The sequence below is a fragment of the Lepidochelys olivacea genome (genome assembly GCF_965140295.1).
Source record: "Lepidochelys olivacea isolate rLepOli2 genome assembly, chromosome: 1".
NCBI lineage: Eukaryota > Metazoa > Chordata > Testudines > Cheloniidae > Lepidochelys > Lepidochelys olivacea.
The window spans coordinates 1,225,555-1,241,739 of NC_140411.1; the positions used below are offsets into that span (position 1 = coordinate 1,225,555).

Below are 16,185 nucleotides of genomic sequence, written 5' to 3' on the forward strand. Positions count from 1 at the left end.
GAGGGACGTGATCGTTCCCCTCTATTCGACATTGGTGAGGCCTCATCTGGAGTACTGTGTCCAGTTTTGGGCCCCACACTACAAGAAGGATGTGGATAAATTGGAGAGAGTCCAGCAAAGGGCAACAAAAATGATTAGGGGACTGGAACACATGAGTTATGAGGAGAGGCTGAGGGAGCTGGGATTGTTTAGCCTGCAGAAGAGAAGAATGAGGGGGGATTTGATAGCTGCTTTCAACTCCCTGAAAGGGGGTTCCAAAGAGGATGGCTCTAGACTGTTCTCCATGGTAGCAGATGACAGAATGAGGAGTAATGGTCTCAAGTTGCAGTGGGGGAGGTTTAGATTGGATATTAGGAAAAACTTTTTCACTAAGAGGGTGGTGAAACACTGGAATGCGTTACCTAGGGAGGTGGTAGAATCTCCTTCCTTAGAGGTTTTTAAGGTCAGGCTTGACAAAGCCCTGGCTGGGATGATTTAACTGGGAATTGGTCCTGCTTCGAGCAGGGGGTTGGACTAGATGACCTTCTGGGGTCCCTTCCAACCCTGATATTCTATGATTCTATGATTCTATGATTTATTCCTTACACCACCTGGAGTGAAATAATTAAGTTGCCCCTGTTGGGCATTCTGACAACTCTAGGTAACATTTCCCCCAGACTCCACCCCCGCCCCACCTCTTCCCCTCATCTTTCTACCCCCTCCCGTGAGCATGCCCCATCTCCGCTCCTCCCCCTCCCTCCCAGCCCCTCCTGCATGCTGCAGAACAGCTGATCTGTGGCGGGTGGGAGGCACAGGGAGAGAGTGGGAGGAGTTGATCCCTGGGGCCACTGGTGAGTGAGAGGTGCTGAAGGGAGGGAGGGGAACTTGGCTGCTGGTAGAGGCTCCTGTATGCAGTGATCAAAAACATCATCCATAGCATATGTCAGACTCAGAATCACTGTTCAGCTTCAGCCCCTGGGCAATGGGGACCCTGTAGTTCCAGATAAGGTACCCTGTACATGTCTAAATAGCCGGCTCATGGCAGGTGTGCCGTTTATCTTCCTCCCTGTCAGCTACCGAAGCTACCCCAGGCTCTGCCCATCATCCTGCCTTCCCAGCTAACACAGGGGATTATCCTTCGGTCTCTGTCAGTTGTTGTCCTCCAAGCTTCAAAGCTGATCCCTTAGCCCTGCCCCCGAGGCCTGGCTCAGGACAAAGGGCTCCCAGCCCATGCCCTTTCCATTGGTCCTGCCTGCTTCAGACTCCAAGCCCAGAGGAGAGAAAGGGAGCTAAAAGCTATAGAAATAAACCACACAATGGTCTGTTCCCTCCAGACTTTGTAGATGAATTTTAGAGCCCACAAGCTATATGATGCATAGTCTCACCCGCATGCCACACAACCCTGCTCCCAAGCTTCAGCTGCTTTTATACGGCTTTCCTGTCCACTCCTGATTTAAGTGATTATAACCAAATGCCAAAAGTCTAAATAATAAGATGGGTGAAGTAGAGTGCTTCGTATTAAGTGAGGATATTGATATAAGGGGCATCACAGAAACTTGGTGGAATGAGGATAATCAATGGGACACAGTAATACCAGCATACAAAATATATTGGAAAGACAGAGCAGGTCGTGCTGGTGGGGGAGGGGCACTATATGTGAAAGAAAACGTAGAATCAAATGAAATAAGAATCTTAAATGAATCAAACTGTACCATAGAAACTCTTTGGATAGTATTTCCATGCTTGAATAATAATATAGCAGTAGGGATATATTACCGACCACCTGACCAGGATGGTGAGAGTGACTGTGAAATGCTCAGGGAGATTAGAGAGGGTAGAAAAATTAAAAACTCATTAATACTTGGGGATTTCAACAATCTCCACGTTGACTGGCTACATGTCACCTCGGGACGGGCTGCAGAGATAAAAGTTTCTTGACGCCTTAAATGACGGCTTCTTGGAGCAGCTGGTCCTGGAACCCACCAGAGAGGCAATTCTTGATTTAGTCCTAAGTGGAGCACAGGATCTGGTCCAAGAGGTGAATACGGCTGGACCGCTTGGTAATAGTGACCACAATATAATTAAATTTAACATCCCTGTGGCGGGGAAAACACCACAGCAGCCCAACACTGTAGCATTTAATTTCCAAAAAGGAGGACTACACAAAAACGAGGAGGTTAGTTAAACAGAAATTAAAAGGTTCAGCGCCAAAAGTGAAATCCCTGCAAGCTGCATGGAAACTTTTTAAAGACACCCTAATAAAGGCTCTAACTAAATGTATACCCCAAATTAAAAACCATAGTAAGAGAACAAAACAAGTGCTACCCATGGCTAAACAACAAAATAAAAGAAGCAGAGAGAGGCAAAAAGGCATCCTTTGAACAGTGGAAGTTAAAGAAGCATAAACTCTAGCAAGTGAAGTGTAAAATTGTAATGACGCAGGCCAAAAAAGAATTTGAAGAACAGCTAGCCAAAGACTCAAAAAGTAACAGTAAAAAAGTTGCCAGGAGGAGGAACCAGGAGGATGGAGCATCATGGGTTCTCTAAGAAGAATGCTGTGCTGAGTAGAGTATTGGCTCAAGCAGAGAGACAGAGTCATTCACGGGGTCCTGCAGGGCAGACTGGAAATGTTAAAGTGGGCAGAAGAGAGAAGACTGTTATTCCTCCTTGGAGAGGGAAGATCTTGATGAATGCTTCTGAGTGCCAGTAAATACCAATGGACCTCAAATGCTTATAGCACATTGCCAGAGAAGCATTGAAAAGTCTTTTCTAAGTATGAGCTGATCAGTTTTGATGAGTGGCTCAAAGGTGTGTGTGACAGGCCAAAGACAGCCAGCAAGTTGCTCTCAGTACAACTAAAGACACAGCCCAAAGTAAGAAATCGCAAGTCCAGTTGTTACCCGGGGTTCTTTCAACCCAAAGCTCTTGGTAACTTTTACTCTGTGCGAGGTGGTGTCAGGAAATAAATCAGGGGAGACACGGCCGGCCGGCCGACCGACAGATGGCGGCACAAACAGGACATCTGTCTCAGTGTGAGCTTCCTGTCGTACCCCTGAGGATCCTTTGTAAATTCTGTGGAGCCTGATTCAGGACAAGTATTTTATCTTCTGAATAATCAGACTGGCAAGCCTAAACCCCATACTAATTAATATTATTAATTATTATCAACATTATTAATTAATTAATTACAATAAACAAAAATTAAATTGATAAATTAAATTATTAATAGTACACCCTAAATCAGGCTACATGCTGCTGACAGATAGTGAACTTCTGGTTCCAGATCAGAGGTGTAGTTGATCGGTCAGTTTGTAACTCTGGTGTTTGTAACTCTACAGTTCTACTATAGAGGCTGTTTAACATTCGCCTTGAGAGCTAATGGATTGGAGGCTATTTCATCACCTCATGTGATATGAGTACCTCATACTGCTTCTTTCCAAATGCAGAAGAAAACTATTTCTTGAATCTTTTCTACCTTTTCTCCATCGTTAACAAGTTTCCTTTCTGTCACAGAGTCACCGGGGCGATGCTCTGAAACTACCCTGTATGAAGTTAACCAGGACTCTGGGGGAGCCTCCTCTCTCTGAGCATACTATCTCCAGGGCAAGAAGCTTACACAGCTTTGACCTTCCTGGGTCTGACCTCAGCACATTCAGCATCCCCTTCCACACCTGGCGCTTCCTGCAGAGAGTCCACCCGGGCGGGGTCCTGGGGGAGCCAGAGGGTCCTGCCCCCCAACCCCGCAGTCAGACGGGACTCTCAGCCAGCCAGTAAAACAGAAGGTTTATTAGGCGACAGGAACACAGCGTAGAACAGAGCTTGCTATCACAGAAATCAGTGACTTTCAGTGAAGTCCATCTTGGGGGGTCCTGGGCCAGATGGCCTGGATTCCCCCTCTTACAGTCCCCCAAGCAGACAGCCCAGCTTCCAACGACCCAACCTCAGAGACTCCCATAGCTCCTCCTCCTCTTTGTCCTGGTTTCTTGGCAAAAGTGTCACCTGGTTGCATCCCCATCCTGGATCTCAGGTTACATACGTTCAAACAGCTGGGCAGCCTCAACTGCCCTGAGGGCCGCAGCAAAATCACACTCCCAGTTCCCACCACCTAAGTATTCACGCAACACATAGGGAAACTAAGGTACACACAGTATTCGTATAGGATCGTAAGACTCACATGCAACATAATAAGATGAATAAAACCCCACTTTGTCAAATCTCTCCCCACTCTGAGACTGAACTGAGCAGGGCCACTTTAGCCAGCGGCCTGGGGAAGTTCCAGACCCCCTCTCCAGGACAACGCATCGGGTATAATGCTGGCACCCCCCTTAACACAGACCACCTTCATGTTATAATCCTGAAGTTGGAGACTCCACCTCAGGAGCTTGGCATGGGCCCCTTTCATCTGGTATAACCACGTCCGGGGTGAGTGCTCGGTGTCCACAGTGAAGCACCACCCAAATAGATCCGGCTTCAGCTTTTTAAGGGCCCGCACCATGGCCAGGCGTTCCTTCTCGATGGCCACTCCTAGAGAAGCAGCTTCCTGCTCACATTCACGATGGGGTGTGTCATGATTATAGGGGAAACCGTAGCAACCTTTTTGTACGCCGTAGTATAAAATCCCTCCTGGGCAGATGTACTGGATTGCCTTACCTGTAAGGGGTTAAACAGTTCAGATAATCTAGTTGGTGTTAGGGGGCTTATTCCTTCACCCACTCACTTCCCTGGTCCTTCTCGCATGAACAGAGAGCAACAATACCCAAAGTCCAAAGGTGCAAACAATTCGATGTTTATTGGGGTGAACTTCCAGCAAGCATGATTCCAGTTTCCTTCCTTAGTGTCCCCCTTCCCAGCTCTGACACCACAGAGTCTTACACCTGTGTCCCTGTTCCCATTCCTGTCCTTAGGCAAACATGATTCCAACTTCCTTACTCCCATTCCCTGTTCCCATTTCCCCCCCCCCCCCACTTCCGGATTGACTGCAGACTATATAGTAAAACTTGAGTTCTGTTTAACTATACCTTAACCAATCATTTTACTGAAATTTAACTAACCAATCGTAACATATTGTAACATGATTATGTAACCAATTATATCCCACCACCTTAATGAGTTTACACCCAACAAAATTAATTATACAGCAGACAGGAACAATCCCAGAACCAGGCAGAGATTATACAGACAAACAATAGCAAAGTAGGAACTATAATGACAAAACAATACAGAAGTGAGGATTTCACATCCCAGCTATCGATAAGTGAGTTCTTGCCAGACAGGATGCTATCAGACTACATCTTTTACATTTTCTAGGCACTTCCCTTTCTCTGGAGGCGATAGGCGTTATCAGGACAGGACTGTATCCTAACAGCCCCATAGCACCTTCTTTCAATGTGACTAGTTTGGAATGTGAGGAGGTGACTGGTCGCTTCCCAGCTTATGGCTGCTTCTGCTGCAAGGCCTTAGCCTAAACGCAGGGCCTCAGACTGTCACCCTCAGAGAAGGACCTTACACTGGCAGACAGTGATTTTGATTCTTTCTTTTATACCTCTAGAACTAGCCAACTGATAAGAATGCACTTAGAGTATAGAATATAGGCCTGAATATCTATATCCTAACAGTTGGCACCTGACCAGAAGGACCAATGAGGAAAGAAGACTAGGGGGGAAGGATTTGGGGTTTTTTTTGGTGACTATAGCTGGACTTCTGGTAACGGTGACCATAAAATAATTAAATTTAACATCCTTGTGGTGGGGAAACAGCACAGCAGCCCAACAATGTAGCAATTAATTTCAGAAAGGGGAACTACACAAAAACGAGGAGGGTAGTTAAACAGAAATTAAAAGGTCCAGCTCCAAAAGTAAAATCCCTGCAAGCTTCATAGACACCATAATAGAGGCTCAATTTAAATGTATACCCCAAACTAAAAAACATAGTGAGAGAGCCAAAAACCTGCCACAGTGGCTAAACAACGAAGTAAAAGAAGCAGAGCGAGGCAAAAAGGCATCCTTTAAAAAGTGGACTTTAAATCCTAGTAAAGAAAATAGAAAGGAGCACAAACTTTGGCAAGTGAAGTGTAAAAACACAAGTAGGAAGGCCAAAAAAGAATTGGAAGAACAGCTCAAAAAGTAATAGCAATTTTTTTAAGTACATCGGAAGCAGGAAGCCGGGTAAACAACCCATGGGGCCACTGGACAATTGAGGTGCTAAAGGAGCACTGAAGGGTGATAAGGCCACTGCGGAGAAACTAAATGAATTCTTTGCATCGATCTTTATGGCTGAGGATATAAGGGAGATTCCCAAACCTGAGCCATTCTTTTTAGGTGACAAATCTGCGGAACTGTCCCAGATTGAAGTGTCATTAGAGAAGGTTTGGGAACAAATTGATAAACTAAACAGTAATAAGTCACCAGGACCCGATGGGATTCACCCAAGAGATCTGAAGGAACTCAAATGTGAAATTGCAGAACTACTGACTGTGGTCTGTAACCGATCATTTAAATCAGCTACTGAAGGATAACTAATAAGATACCTATTTTTAAAAAGGGCTCCAGAGGTGATCCCGGCAATTACAGGGCAGTAAGCCTGACTTCAGTATTGGGCAAACTGGTTGGAACTATGGTAAAGAAGAAAATTGTCAGACACAGAGATGAACATAATTTGTTGGAGAAGACTCAACATGGTTTTTGCAAAGGGAAATCATGCCTCACCAATCTACAAGAATTCTCTGAGGGGGTCAACGAGCATGTGGATGAGGGAGATCCAGTGGATATAGTGTACTTAGATTTTCAGGAAGCTTATGACAAGGTCCCTCACCAATGGCTCTTAAGCAAAGTAAGCAGTCACGGGATAAAAGGGAAGGTCATCTCATGGACTGGTAACTGGTTAAAAGATAGGAAACAAAGGATAGGTATAAATGGTCAGTTTTCAGAATGGAGAGAGGTAAATAGTGGTGTCCCCCAGGGGTCTGTACTGGAGCCAGTCCTATTCAATATATTCATAAATGATCTGGAAAAAGGGGAAACAGTGAGGTGGCAAAATTTGCAGATGATACAAAACTACTCAAGATAGTTACGTCCCAGGCAGACTGCAAAGAGTTACAAAAGGATCTCTCAAAACTGGGTGACTGGACAACAAAATGGCAGATGAAATTTAATGTTGATAAATGCAAATTAACGAATATTGGAAAACATAATCCCAACTATACATATAAAATGATGAGGAGTCTTGTGAGGAGGTACTTTAAAAACTATCAAATTTATTAGAGCATAAGCTTTCTGGTCTTTCAGGTGCCACAAGACTCCTCGTTGTTTTTGCTGAAATGGACTAACATGGCTACCCCTCTGAAACATATTAAATGATGGGATCTGAATTAGCTGTTACCACTCAAGAAAGAGATCTTGGAGACACTGTGGATAGTTCTCTGAAAATATCCACTCAGGGTGCACTGGGAGTCAAAAATCAAACAGAATGTTGGGAATCACCAGGAAAGGGAGAGATAATATGACAGAAAATATCATATTGCCTCTATATAAGTCCAGGGTACGCCCACATCTAGAATACTGTGCACAGATGTGGTTGCCCCATCTCAAAAAGATATTGTAATTGGAAAAGATTCAGAAAAGAACAACAAAAATGATTAAATTTAGTGATGATTTTTCATTGGCTATCTCCCAGTACCAAAAGGAAAGGGGAGGGTCGATGGAAACCAGACCCCTGAGACTGACAGGCCCCGGGGCAATGGGAGGTGGGGCTGGAGTTGGGCCTGGAGCTGGGGCTGTCTGGAGCCGGCTGCAGTGAGCAGCTGGGGAGAGCAAGGGGGACGTGGGCAGAGAGCCCGCACAGGGAGACACCCTCAGACCAAGAGGCCTTGCAGCCCAGACTGGGAGGGGGATCGTAACCCCCGCGGGCATACTTCTAACAGCCAGGGCAGGGCTGTGCATTTCAGCTGTCTCTCTCTCACCCAGTAATCACCCATTTCTTAGCGCTGTTGCTCCCCCATGTCCCCACCTGGCCCCTTTCTGGTTTGTTACACGGTAACTGTGGCTTGTCTTGATTTGATTTCTAAGCTCCTTTGGGCTGTTTCTTCTTCTGTGTTTGCAAAGGGTCCAGCACAAAGGACCATGAACTGCAGCGGGGCCTCTGGAGGCTACCACAGTTCAGATAATAATAAATTGTAAACACAATAATCCAGACAAATCAGGACCTAGCCCCTCCCCCCCCTTTACCTTTAGCTACAGACGAAGGTCAAACCGTGCTGGCCAGCTACTGAGTGTTTGTAACTTGAATACAGGTGGACATGGGGCCCCTGTTGGGCTCGGACAGGAGAATTCGGTCCGTCTCGTTCCAGGGCTTAAACACCCAGATGCTCCGCACCAGAGAAATACCCCTGATTAGCCAGAAGAGCAGGCAGAGAGTGCAGCTGTGGGAAGCCAAGCACCCTCCAGCAGGGCAGTTCTGGAAAGTCTGACTCAGCCTGGAACATTAGATTTCAATTCTAGCCTGCCTGTAGGGTCCCCCTTGTTCCAGGCTAGGTGTGTGGGGAGGGCGGGGCCTCTGTCCCCAGGACAGGCCCACGGCTGCCCTCTATTCACAGGAACAATCTGTGGTGTTGCGTTTACTAAATCTGCTCCCCTGAAGCGACCCAGTGACTGTGATGCGTTGGCAGGTTTCTGAGTGGGAGCGGAAGTGGAGTCCCGGAGTTCACACCTCACAGGAGTGGGGAGCTCACAAACCCCAGCTAGTTCTGAAAACCTCAGACTCACCTTGGGAAGATGGTGAAGGCTCCCTCTTCCAGACTTTCCTCTGCATCCCACCCAACACACAGGCCCTGTCAGAGCTGGAGTCCATTTCCCTCTTGGCATGACAGAAAGACTGTGATTACGGCAGGGAAGTCCAGACTCCTGGGTTCTGTGTGTCATCCTGGCATTCAGTCTCTGTGTGACATTGGCCAATTCATATTTTACCGTGCCTCAGTTTACCTATCTGTGTAATGGGGATCTGTTCATAGTGACTTTCCTTTGCTAGGTGTTTTGAAGATCCTTCAATGGAGGCGTTCATTTTTCTATTCAGTCATCTTTGTCTAGTTCTGTCTGTCTAGTAAATCCTGGGCATTTACAGGGTATCTGACCCTATGGAGATCTTGACATTATCCCTAGTTTTCTTCCTAATTGACTATAATTTTTAAATATACACAAATGCACAGGGCAGCCAATTCCTCTGTCACTCGGTGCAGAGCCCAAGAGTTCTCATCTCCCTTTGGGTAGGTCCCTTAATTACTGTTTATTCCTAAAGCTGAATAAATAGTACAGAAGCGCAGACAGGCCTGTCTCCAGCCTGTTTACATCCAGATGCTGTTTCTCCAGTAGACACTGAGCAAACTCCACTGGGATTGCACAGAGCTATATTATAAATGCGGCACACCCATGTCAGTTCTTGGCATGGGATGTTGCTGGAGATGCTGGGGTGAGAGAGGTGTGGGACACAACTGCCAGAGGGAGATTCCCAGGGAAGTGGCTTCCATCTCAGGATTCACAGGTACCATCTCTTGCGGAGGAGCTCACCTGCTCAACAAACCCAGTGCAACATGGGCATGATGGGACAGAGAATGGGACTGGGGTCCTTTCTGCTCAGCACAGCCAGTAAACATCCCAGGGCCCTTGCCACAGGGGATGGGTTTGCTCCAGTATTACTGGCTGAAATGTCCTTCTTTTCTGTGCAACCCCTGCCCACTCCAACTGATGGCCTCCAGCCTCAAGGTGGCTGCATTTGAGTGGCACAGGGGATCCTTCAGGATGAAAGGTGTTAGTAGGTGGACAAGACAAGGCCAAATTCTGAGTCTGTCGCCCGTGATTTGCTTAGGTCCCACTGAGGCAAAACTCCCCTTGGAGTGAGAACTGAGCAAAGACCTCAGGAGCCAGCTGTGTGTTAATGCACAGAGCCTGTCACGTCCTCCTCTTGCATTTCAGTGCTCTGACTGCTAACGGGGGGTGGGGGTAGGGGTGGGAGGGAAGGGGGCCGTTACCTGACTTTTATCTGCTGGAAAGTAAGGAGGTGTTAGGGCTGAGGAACAATTCTAAGAATTTTTCAACATGGCCAAGGCATAGAATCATAGAATCATAGAATATCAGGGTTGGAAGGGACCCCTGAAGGTCATCTAGTCCAACCCCCTGCTCGAAGCAGGACCAATTCCCAGTTAAATCATCCCAGCCAGGGCTTTGTCAAGCCTGACCTTAAAAACCTCTAAGGAAGGAGATTCTACCACCTCCCTAGGTAACGCATTCCAGTGTTTCACCACCCTCTTAGTGAAAAAGTTTTTCCTAATATCCAATCTAAACCTCCCCCACTGCAACTTGAGACCATTACTCCTCGTTCTGTCATCTGCTACCATTGAGAACAGTCTAGAGCCATCCTCTTTGGAACCCCCTTTCAGGTAGTTGAAAGCAGCTATCAAATCCCCCCTCATTCTTCTCTTCTGCAGGCTAAACAATCCCAGCTCCCTCAGCCTCTCCTCATAAGTCATGTGTTCCAGACCCCTAATCATTTTTGTTGCCCTTCGCTGGACTTTCTCCAATTTATCCACATCCTTCTTGCAGTGTGGGGCCCAAAACTGGACACAGTACTCCAGATGAGGCCTCACCAATGTCGAATAGAGGGGAACGATCACGTCCCTCGATCTGCTCGCTATGCCCCTACTTATACATCCCAAAATGCCATTGGCCTTCTTGGCAACAAGGGCACACTCCTGGCTCATATCCAGCTTCTCGTCCACTGTCACCCCTAGGTCCTTTTCCGCAGAACTGCTGCCTAGCCATTCGGTCCCTAGTCTGTAGCTGTGCATTGGGTTCTTCCGTCCTAAGTGCAGGACCCTGCACTTATCCTTATTGAACCTCATCAGATTTCTTTTGGCCCAATCCTCCAATTGGTCTAGGTCCTTCTGTATCCTATCCCTCCCCTCCAGCGTATCTACCACTCCTCCCAGTTTAGTATCATCCGCAAATTTGCTGAGAGTGCAATCCACACCATCCTCCAGATCATTTATGAAGATATTGAACAAAACTGGCCCCAGGACCGACCCCTGGGGCACTCCACTTGACACCGGCTGCCAACTAGACATGGAGCCATTGATCACTACCCGTTGAGCCCGACAATCTAGCCAGCTTTCTACCCACCTTATAGTGCATAGAATCATAGCATCATAGGACTGGAAGGAACCTCGAAATGTCAGCCAGGCAGGAGGGGAGTGCGTAGAAGGCACAGAATCACAGCCGTATAGGACCAGAGGAAGTTGAGAGGTCATCTAGTTCAGTCCCCTGCACTCATGAGAGGACATTATCCAGACTGTCCCTGACAGGTGTTTGTCTAACCTGCTCTTAAAAATCTCCAAGATTTCACAACCTCCCTGGGCAATTTATTCCAGTGCTTAACCACCCGGACAGTTTTTCCTAATGTCCAACCTAAACCTCCCTTGCTGCAATTTAAGCCCATTGCTTCTCATCCTGTCCTCAGAGGTTAAGAAAAACAATTCTTCTCCCTCCTGCTTGTAACAACCTTTTATGTACTTGAAAACTGTGATCATGTCCCCATTCAGACCTCTCTTTTCCAGACTACACAAACCCAGTTTTTTCAATCTTCCCTCATAGGTCATGTTTTTAAACCTTTAATAATTTTTGTTGCTCTTCCCTGGACTTTCTCCAATTTGTCCACATCTTTCCTGAAATGTGGTGCCCAGAACTGGACACAAGATTCCAGTTGTGGCCTAAGCAGCACTGCATCCTATGCCTCTGTTAATGAAACACAAAACTGCATTTGCTTTTTTGCAATACAAAAAAATCCACACCCCAGAGAGATGTCGCTGTATCAACCTTAACCTGGTGTAGACAGCATGAGGTTGACAGAATCCATCGACCTAGCTACCACCTCTCGGGGAGGTGGATTACCTATGCTGATGGGAGAACCCCTGCTGTCAGTGTAAGTAGTGTCTACACTGAAGTGCTACGGCAGCTCTGCAGACATGAGGAGTTGGAGAATCCACCACTTCCCTTTGCAGTTTGTGCCAAAGGTTGACCAGCATCACTACTAAACCTTTGCCCCTTATTTCCAACCGGAATTTGTCTGGCTTCAACTTCCAGCTATTGGGTCTTGCTCTGCCTTTCTCCGCTAGATTACAGAGCCTGTTATTACTCACGGTTTTCTCCTTGTGAAAGTCTCCTCTTGATCATCTTTTTGATAACATCAGTACATAAGAATGGCTCTTTAAGTCTCTCTCTGTCAGGCATTTTGTCCAGTCTCCAATCATTTTGTGGCTCTTTTCCACACCCTTTCCAATTTTTCTACATCCTTTTTAAAATGTGGACCCCAGAACTGGATGCAGTCGGTTTCACCAGTGCCATGTGCAGAAGTAAAATCCTCCCCCTGCTCCAACTTACCACTTCCCTGCTTATGCATCCAAGGATCGAATCAGCCCTTTTGGCCACATCATTTCAGTGGGAGCTCACGGTGAGTTGAGTGTCCACAATAACCCCTAAATCCTTTCGTGGGTACCTACGTTCCATGATACAGTGCTCTAGTCTGTAGGTTGGGTCTGCATTTGCCTGTTCAGAGGGGATAACTTTGCATTTGATTATATTAAAACATTTTGTTTGCATGGGCCTAGCTCACCAAATGCTCCAGATCAATCTGAATGCCAGCCCTCACCTCCTCATTGTAACCACTCCGCCAGTCTTTTGGTAGTCCACAAATTTTATCTGCAGTGATTTTCTATTTCCTTCCGCATCATTGATGAAAATACTGAATAGCATCAGACCTAGAACTGATCCCTGCCGAACCCCACTAGAAACACTCCCATTCGCTGACAATGGCCCATTGACAACTGCTTTCAGACATCGATCAGTTAGCCAGTTTTTAGTCCATTTTACCTATGCCCTACTCATATTGAATAGTGTTCTTTTATTATCTGAATGTTTTCCCTACTAAATCAAACGCCTTAGAGAAATCAGAGTCTATTACAACTGCACGGTTCTCAGTGTTTATTTAACAAGACCTCTTTCCATAAATCATATTGTTGACTGGCATTAATTATATTCCTAGACCTTTTTTGAACAAATTCCAGACCAGCTTTTCCAGTGTTTCCTAACCTTGTCATATCATTTTTTTAAACTTTCCCTTTTTTTTTAATATTTTATGTTTAACACAGAACTGTCCTGTATTTGCCTTTTTTTTGTCTTTGTTGCTGCCTGATTGCCTACTTCTACTTCTGAATGAGATGTGTGATTGATCCGTCGATTCATGACTCTGGTGTTTGTAACTACAAGGTTCTACTGTCGAGGCTGTTTAACATCCTCCTTGGCAGCTAATGGACTGTAGACTATTCCATCACCTCATGTGATAGGAGTACCTCAACATGCTTCTTTCCAAATGCTGAAGAAAAATATTTCATCAACACATCTACCTTTTCTACAACATTAACAAGTTTCCTTCCTCCCTCTAGGAACTGGCACAAACCTTTTCTAGGATTTCTTTTGTTCTTAATATACTTAAATTACCTCCTTTTTGTGATCCTTAGGCCTGCCAAGCATGGATTTACCCTGATGTCTTTTATGTCCCTTATCAATGTTCAAAACTTCCAATTTGTATTACTTGATAGCTATATTCCCTTTCCCCATTTGTGATATACTGCTATTTCCTCCCTAATTGCTGCCTTCACTTTGCCACTGAACTGGGCTTTGAGCCAAAATCATCCACATTCTTGACTGTGGAATTGTGGCTTTTTAGCTATCTAATAATGAATAACTCCCAATTTTAATTCCCATTTTCCTGTCTAAAATTTTCCCCCAATCAGTTTTGCTGATAATTTGCCTCTGCTTAGGGGAATTAGCTCGCTTGAATCACTAAGTGTCTATAGATATTACTGGTTAGCAGCTGTTCTCTGTTTCTCCATTTGAATGTAATCAGTTGCATTCTTTTATTTGTTCTCCTCCATCTTATGCTCCCTTCTTTCTCTCTTCTCTAAACTAAACAGTCCCAGATGTGTAGGAATTATTGATGCGTGAAGCACCATAAAAATAGAATTGGCCTTAGTAAGGTCAGTTGTTCATAATTCATTTATCTGAATAATGAAAATGTCATTTTTCAGTTTCTGAAGAGCCACCAATCTGCTTCCCCCATGAGAACAGCCCCCAGTAGTGCATGTAGTCTCTCATATTAACATTCTCTCTCCACCCAGGCATTTGTCCTGCGACCATCACCCTGGACCCTGGGCACACACAGGAAGTCAGGGGAACATATGGTACATGCAGGAGATACCGTTCTGCCTCAGAGTTGAACACCTTCTCCATTACTCCATGTCAGATTCCAACAAAACCGATTTCACCAACCCCTCCACCTTCATCCTGCTGGGTATTCCTGGGCTGGAAGCAGCCCATGCCTGGATCTCCATCCCCTTCTGCACCATTTACGTCATAGCTGTCTTGGGGAACTTCACCATCCTGTTCATCGTGAAGAGGGAGCCGAGCCTCCATGGGCCCATGTTCTATTTCCTCTGCATGCTGGCTGTCACCGGACTGGTCATGTCCACGTCCACCATGCCCAAAATGCTGAGCATCTTCTGGTTCAATTCCAGGGAGATCAGTTTCAGTGTCTGCCTCACCCAGATGTACTTCGTTCACTCCTTCTCAACGATGGAGTCTGGAATCCTTGTGGCCATGGCTTTGGATCGCTATGTGGCCATCTGCCATCCCCTGAGACATTCCACCATCCTGACAAACACTGTGGTGGCTAAGATTGGCCTGGCCGTGCTGCTGCGTGGTTGCATACTCATACTGCCCTATCCCTTCATGGCCAGACAGTGGCCATATTGCAGAACCAACATTGTCCCCCACACGTACTGTGAGCACATAGCCGTGGTGAAACTGGCCTGCACTGACATCCATGTCAGTAGTTACTATGGCCTCTCTATGGCATTCTTGTTGACAGGTCTGGATGTGTTTTTTATCACCTTGTCCTATACCCAGATCCTCAGGGCCATCTTCAGCCTCTCCAGAAAGGACGCCCGACTCAAGACTTTTGGGACCTGTGGCTCCCACCTCTGTGTCATCTTAGCCTCTTACATCCCAGCTCTCTTCTCCTTCCTCACGCACCGGTTTGGCCACAATGTGCCCCTGTATTTCCACATTCTCATGGCCAATATGTATGTTCTGGTGCCCCCCATTCTAAACCCCATCATTTACGGGGTGAGGACCAAACAGATCCGGGACAGGGTTCTAAGGCTCTTTACTCATAAAGTAACCTAAAGTTTTCTCCTGGTGCTCTGGCTCTCTTGGTCTTTATTGCTGCCACCACTAAGCGTCTAACAGATATATAACTGGGAAAGAGCCCATTTGGAAACATCTTTCCCCCCCAAAATCCTCCTCAAACCCTACACCCCCTTCCCTGGGGAAGGCTTGATAAAAATCCTCAGCAATTTGCATAGGTGAACACAGACCCAAACCCTTGGATCTTAAGAACAATAAAAAAGCAATCGGTTCTTTTAAATTAAATTTTAAGAATTTTAATAGAAGAAAAAGTAAAAGAATCACCTCTGTAAAATCAGGATGGTAAATACCTTACAGGGTAATTAGATTAAAAACATAGAGAATCCCTCTAGGCAAAACCTTAAGTTACAAAAAGACACACAGACAGGAATATCCATTCCATTCAGCACAGCTTATTTTCTCAGCCATTTAAACAAACAGAATCTAACACATACCTAGCTAGATTACTTACTAAGTTCTAAGACTCCACTCCTGTTCTGTCCCCGGCAAAAGCATCACACAGACAGACCCTTTGTTTCTCCCCCCCACTCCAGCTTTGAAAGTATCTTGTCTACTCATTGGTCATTTTGGTCAGGTGCCAACGAGGTTATCCTAGCTTCGTGTTTACCCTTCCCTTTATATTTATGACGGGGATATAGTGCCCCATGCTAATTTAATAATGCCAGCAATGCCCCTCTGCATGTACATTGGCCAAACCGGACAGTCTCTACACAAAAGAATAAATGGACACAAATCAGAAGTCAAGAATTATAACATGCAAAAATTAGTCGGGGAACACTTCAACCTCTCTGGACACTCAATTACAGACCTAAAAGTCACAATTATTCAACAAAAAAATCTTCAGAAACAGACTGCAATGAGAAACTGCAGAACTGGAATTAATTTGCAAACTGGACACCAT

The 16,185-nt window shown here is 45.8% G+C and overlaps 1 protein-coding gene across 1 annotated transcript; it reads left to right on the top strand.

Annotated features, from left to right (window-relative positions):
- Nucleotides 1–14,264: 14,264 nt before the first annotated feature.
- Nucleotides 14,265–15,263, top strand: LOC311514568 (olfactory receptor 52E8-like; the record flags this gene model as incomplete). Its single annotated transcript, XM_084617137.1, has 1 exon — nucleotides 14,265–15,263. One exon carries the CDS (start codon nucleotides 14,265–14,267, stop codon nucleotides 15,261–15,263), a length of 999 nt encoding a protein of 332 aa, XP_084473263.1.
- Between the last annotated feature and the right edge of the window lie 922 nt (nucleotides 15,264–16,185).